This window comes from Nelusetta ayraudi, unplaced genomic scaffold, assembly GCF_046127955.1.
Source record: "Nelusetta ayraudi isolate G7.1 ecotype Tasmania unplaced genomic scaffold, CSIRO-AGI_Nayr_v1 ptg000094l, whole genome shotgun sequence".
Taxonomy (NCBI): Eukaryota; Metazoa; Chordata; class Actinopteri; order Tetraodontiformes; family Monacanthidae; genus Nelusetta; species Nelusetta ayraudi.
The window spans coordinates 1,546,726-1,553,205 of record NW_027466144.1 but is presented as its reverse complement, the minus strand read 5'-3'; the positions used below and the strand labels follow the sequence as shown (position 1 = coordinate 1,553,205).

Here is a 6,480-nt window from a genome sequence, read left to right as displayed (position 1 = left end):
CATGAGGGGGAAAAAAATGAGTTCAAACTTTGACAAAATGGATCGTGATATCCATTTGCTTCAAGTGACAGAGCAATGAGAATGACAGCTTCAACTAATATTTTTTTTTTTTTTTGCTGTCTGAGTTTAGCCATTGATGAACTCTCGGGGAATTATTATCAGACTACCACATTTAAAATGGAAAAATGCTACAAACGCACAACTTTATATCCACCCATTAATAAAATTGAAAAAAAAAATGTATAGCAAGTTGATCAGTGACAATAGTTTCTCATATGCTTTAAAATAAAATTTGTTCATCGACCCCTCTAGATTTCTGTCCCCTTTAGCCTGGATTTGTTGAGAATACCATGGTAAGGAACTTGAGTTTGAAATCAGACAAGATAAATGCCAGAGGTATGCGGACACAGGTCTCCAGGCTCCATTGAGTTAGATGTCTGAAGCCTTCATCATTTAAAACACCCGTGATACTCACTTGATTCGGCCTTCTCTCGCCTCTTTTGCAGCTCTATGCTGCCCTCTACCTGTGCAAAAGCGAAAGGCATGCAGGCGCCAACGTTGCAAATTGCGTTGCATAAAAAAAAAAAAAAAAAAAAAAAAAAATCGGTAAAAATTAGAAATCAACTATTAATGCCAAATAGATAATTGATCAAATCCGGGTTTGTATAGGGGAAAAGAAAAAAGATAAACATTTCTAGGAATACAGACTGGGAACCGTTAAGAAAATTACAAGAATGGCAGAAGTCGATGCTTTCATTTGCAACTTAAAAACAATGCGACAAAATCCTATGACTTAAACGTATGCACAACAAACTTAACGTGATCAGGATGGGTCAAACGTATATTGACTTATTTCAGCCTGAAGTGTGGCGCATGTGTGGTGCACGCGAACGACCTTCCGTTTGCTGGTGTACGTAACGCCATTGAACGCCCCCTCTCGTAACCAAGGCAATGACGCTTTTTTTTCTGTTACCAAGGCAAACACTTACTGGATAGCCGGGCTAGCAAAGCTGACAGATAATCTTGAAGCGACAATAAAAGTCTCAACCGGTGCTTTGAAGAAAAAAAAAATTGACTGCAGGCGTAAAGCAAAATCACGCAAATCGAATCCCACAATATCAGGGCCTAATCCTTTTTTCAGTGCGCTACGTGGCCTACTTTGATAGCTGAAAAAAAAAAAAACAAAAAAACATTTTCTCGAGGCTAGCTAGCGCCAGCATATACACATTAGCTCCACGGCCAACATGGTAAGTAGATACCGACTTTTCCATCGTTCGTATGTTGACGCCATTCCCCGTTTATTGTTCTTTAGATGTTAGCATGCCAAAAGTGTCATTCCGCTTTGAAGGAATGGCAGGCAACGTTCTCACACAGTGTGCAAGCTCACGTTAAAAGGCCGTGCCGCATACTAGTAAAGAGAATCCTCTTTGAAGATGGCTTATTAAACTAGTTGTGACGTTCGTCAGAATGTATTTTGGATCGCAAATACTTGTCAATGTCTCCCCATTTTACCGCACTTGCAGGCTGCATTCGGGTTTAATGAACATCACCAGAGTGAAGTGATCAACTACATGCGATTTGCACGTTCAAAAAGGGTCCTGAGACTAAAGACAATCGACTCATGCTTTGAAGAACTCAAAGAGAGCAGGTGACCATTTACACCTCGGGTCAATGCCAAAATCAGTAATTTTAACAGCAACTAAACCACACATGCACTGAACTCTTGTCATTTTTTTTGGACTCTTGTGTACCAATTAATAACTTGCTTGCGTTTAATATATATCTGTTAAGGCTGGTGGACGAAACCTTCACAGTGGACGAAGTGAGGGAAATGCTGGATGGGCTGCAGACAGTGGTGCGGGGTGAGGTGGAGATGGAGCTCATCAACACGGCTCACACCAATGTGCTGCTGCTCAGGCAGCTTTTCTCGCAGGCAGAGAAGTTTTACCTTCGGCTGCAAAGTGATATATCAGAGCTCGAAAACAGGTGGGCAAATACAGAGTTAGGCATTCAATCAAGTTTAGTCGTTTGACTCCTTTGATGCAATGCAGGTATTTCATAATATTTCTGACCATTTACTTTCAATGTGTGTGAGTATAATGTGAATAACAAAGTTGACGGGTCAAACAGAGTGCAGCAGAAATGTGGGGAGTGATAAGTGCTTTTAACTTGGCACCGAAGCAACGCTTTGTGTAGTTTCCTCCCCATTGATGTTTAACGTTTAGATCTCTGGCGTGTTGGCATATACCAGGTGAAAAAAGGTCACGCCTGTGAAGTCACTTCACTTGCAGCGTGAGACAAAAATGTTTTTCCATGGAAAAAGTTTCAGTACTTTACCGTAAGCTTCAAAATCTTAACATCTCCCTGGCAGGTGCAGAGCCATTGTGTCACCTGACCACCGCAGCTAATTTCATTTCCATTTTTTTTTTATTTTTATTTTTTACAATTGTTGTAACTCGCTGCTGGTTGGAATATTACAAAGATAAACTGCAACTTTCATTTAATGCTTTTATAAAATTATTTATCTTTTTACACGCATGATTCAGAAGATCAGTTTTAAAGGCTGTTGAGCACTACTCACCATAAAACCCCACCTGGCAAACACAAGTGTAAGAAACATACCTCCACTGTGTTTTGCGAACTTGGTATCGTGTTTGACCTCTGTAAACCCTTCATCTCATACTGATACTGAGAATGTTTTGGAAATGTTCTTTTGTTTGCACGCATTGGGTGGATGAAAAAGCCCTAAATCTTATTTTTGCATCGCCCTACGTGACTTAGACGGTACCTAAAGTGAGGAATACGCCCTGTGTCACGGCCTACGTGGGCTCAGCTGCTGTCTCAAAACCACATTTAAGCTTTTCATGCAGTCAACTGTTACTTCTACCACAAGTTATGTATCACGGTCGTAAACAGCGGCAGTTACATCTGTTTATGTAATTCTTCTAAAATACACAAGCAGTTAGGCAGACAGTGTGGGAAAAGGTAAAAGTATAGTTTTTGTATTTTCTTATCATTGCTCCATTTTCTTTGTTATAACGCCGCTTAAACGTTCTCGTCTTTTCACATTTAGGGAGTTGGTGGAACAAGTGGCAGAATTTGAGAAGAGCGACTTCAAAACTACTAATAAGGTGATCATGACAGACAACTCTCTTTCATGTAGAGCCTCAAAGCCCTCTATGTAGCAAGTGATCATGTTTCACAGAGAGTATACAGTGTCTACCCCACATAGCATTCAGAAACTAAACAGCATTGCTGCAGGGGGGTTTTTTCTTCTTTTTTTTTGGACACGTAGCTCTTTGTTTCAGAATCCCAACGTCACTGAGCTTGCTGTATGGCCAATGTGCAGTCACAGGAAAACTCATGTAACATCATACTAAGCTATGACTGTTGACTTATTTCTCAAGAAGTACGGAGTACACGTTTACGACAAACTTTTTGGACATCGTTAGACCTCCTTTTTCACCATCTGCATTCTGAAAAACCTGAGTGATTAGGGAAAAACATATTAAAAAAAAACAAGCGTAGAAGATTAAGTATAAATGCTGAATCTTTCCAGCTGTTTGTACTCTTTTTCTGTGAATTCCAGACAAACCAGGACGGCGGCAAAATCAAACTAGCGCCACTGAATGAAGGCGGCGTGTCTGAACTTCTTAACAAGGTAAAGAAATGGGTTGTATGCAAACCTAATTGCAAAGTGCATTGTTTTTTTTTTTTTTAACATCTTCACTTTTCTTTTATAACCACAGGAAATTGCAAGACTACAGGAAGAAAATGATAAACTAAAAGCCAGGCTGCGGACTATAGAGTCTCAGGTACACAGCAAGTTTTTCTTGCTTCATAAACGCACTGCCTATAGTTTATGTTGATAACTGCCTGTCTACATTACTCCCTACAGGCAATGAGTGCAATAGATGAGAAAACCAAAGCGGAGAGAGCTCTGAAAGATCTTCAGAAGGTCCAGGGGGAAGAGCGGGTATTGTTTAAGTTTTATATATATTTTTTTTAATCATCACTGTCAAGTTGCTGCATCTCAATATTTGCCTTTATTTGGTTTTATCCGCAAACTCGGACTTTAAAATGGTATGTATCTGACTGGTGACAGTGCATTAGAATTTGAAATCACAATAGCCCTACTGTCTGCAGTGTTGAAATGTAGAGGTGGTGATTCGCTGTTCATTTAGTTGGAACTTCACCTTGTTTCTTCTTCCATCAAGGTCTGTGCACAAACCAAGGAGATCAGCTCACTGGAGAACACGGTGGCAACACTAAGGGAGGATTATGAGAAGTGTCTTAGTACCAACGCCAGTTCGCAGAGGGACCTGCAGGAGAACCTGATCTCCTCCAAACATGAACTGCTGCGAGTGCAGGAGCAGCTGGCCTTGGCAGAGAAGGTGCATCACTGCTGTAGCACTGTTATCAGGACGGTGGATGTGGGCAGATTTTTGCCTCTTAGTAGTTTCTTTTTTACACTCTAGTAATATGCTGTGCACTCAGGAGTTGGAGAAAAAGTTCCAGCAGACTGCAGCCTATCGAAACATGAAAGAAATCCTGACTAAGAAGAATGAGCAGATTAAAGAAATTAGAAAAAGACTGCAGCGGTAAGGAACAGAATTCCCCCAAAGTTTCTTATATACTCTCAAAGTAAAAGAGAAACTTTTTACTTGATTAAAACTGAAATGTTTTTCGTTTCAGATATGAGCCCGATGAATGAGCTTCAGCCCAGACAGCTGGTTTAACAGGTGTCCACAGGGGGACGCGTGAAGATTTCAAACTTGTGTCTGGAAGAAAACATCAGTTCCACTTCCAAAAGAAACCCTGCAGTTATTTTTTGTACTTCATCTGGCATTCTGAGTAGTTAAAGCTTTAGAAAAAAAAGTGGGTCAAGAGAGTTTTGGCAGTGTCACACCAGTGAACATTAGTCGTGAAAAATCTTAACCAATCTTCGGTTTTGCTTTACTTTTTTAGTCATCTGAGTTCACAGCTCACTCAGCAGCTTGCAGCCTCCCCCAGTGTTCTATGCAAAATACCCTCACGCTCCTTTTTAAAGAGGCCTTGTCCATTTCTGTCTGTAGATATATATTGTTTCCCAGAACCTTTACAGTCCGATGTAACGGTTGGGCTACGGTAGAGTTTTGTTCTCCAACATCAAAACATGATCATCTCAACAGCCCCTGTTTCAGACCTCTCATGGACTTTAATGTGACACTATTAAAATCTGTTTAGTGAAAACAACCAAATATAATTCATCTGTTCATTCTGCTACCCTATGAATAGTGATCTGCAATTATTTCCCAACATCCCTAAAAAGGTCAAAAATATTTTTAATATTGTACATTTCATATTCCTGCGGGTGATGGAGTCTGAAAATTTGGTGAAATAAATATTTACATGATGTTCCAGAAGCGATGCTCTTGTAGAGTATGAAACATCTGCCCTATAAGACAGTAGATGTGCATTTGTTTGTATTGTGCGCAAGTATGGGGTTAATAAAAGATGTCACAGTCAATGTGTATGGTCATTGTAAGTGATAATAAAAATAATAATGAAATTGTTTTCTTCAATGGCCAAAATCACATGCCACACTACTTCATGCCCCATTGCATGATGAAATAAATAGCAAGTGTGTTGTGAGCATTTATTTGATACATACTGTTGAGTATGTGTGAATATTTCTGAATTTCTGGCCTTTTGTGTGTACTACGTACAAAACAAAACCCACCACCTTATTCTTATTGTGCTGGTGTTGTTTTCAACTCGCTGTGCTTGTGTTGGGTTTGTGCACTGTACAGCCTTGTTTTGATCGCTCTGAGGATATCAAGGAAGAGAGGTAGATCGAATGAGCACAACTTAAAAAAAATGCTCAAAACAAAGCAGCAAAGCACAGCAATAGAAGAAAAGAGGATAACTGTGTGACAAATGAGAAATAAAATACTAAATTAAAAACACAGTTTAAAAATAAATAATTTGTACATATGTGTATGGTATAAATGCACAGACTGACCCCGTAAAGACATACATACATACATACATACATACATACATACATAACAATAGGAAAACTGCTGACAGTTTCACATAGGATGCATATTCTGAGTGGCATCTGTTTCGTGATACGGGTAATAAATCACAGCAAGCATCAACACAGGAAGTGGTGGCTCGTTTCTCTTTGTACTGAGCTCAGCGATGGCAGACAGGGTTTTTTTTTTCTGTTACAATGTATGCCACTGTTTGTGGATCAATTCCTGGCAATGGTGGCCAAAAAATGGGTTCCTCTATTTTATGTTTAGGCTTTCTATTGAACCATTGGGGGAACCCAAAGTGAAACACACTCCAGTGAAGTTTCTGAGAACACATGATGTTGTCCAGAATTTGGAATGACATTGCGTTTTTTTCTATTTAAAAACTTGCAACACTCTTCAAGGCTACAAAAGGGAATCACTTATCTGATCATGACACTGCACACTAGTAGTCTCTGCA

The 6,480-nt window shown here is 39.6% G+C and overlaps 1 protein-coding gene across 1 annotated transcript; it reads left to right on the top strand.

Moving 5' to 3' along the window:
- Positions 1–667: 667 nt before the first annotated feature.
- Positions 668–5,509, top strand: lztfl1 (leucine zipper transcription factor-like 1). The gene is made up of 10 exons (XM_076047670.1): positions 668–1,247; positions 1,524–1,648; positions 1,792–1,986; positions 3,074–3,131; positions 3,590–3,661; positions 3,750–3,815; positions 3,899–3,976; positions 4,218–4,394; positions 4,498–4,601; positions 4,696–5,509. The coding sequence occupies exons 1-10, from the start codon at positions 1,245–1,247 to the stop codon at positions 4,712–4,714; spliced, it is 897 nt and encodes a 298-aa protein (XP_075903785.1). The 5' UTR covers positions 668–1,244; the 3' UTR covers positions 4,715–5,509.
- Positions 5,510–6,480: the final 971 nt, after the last annotated feature.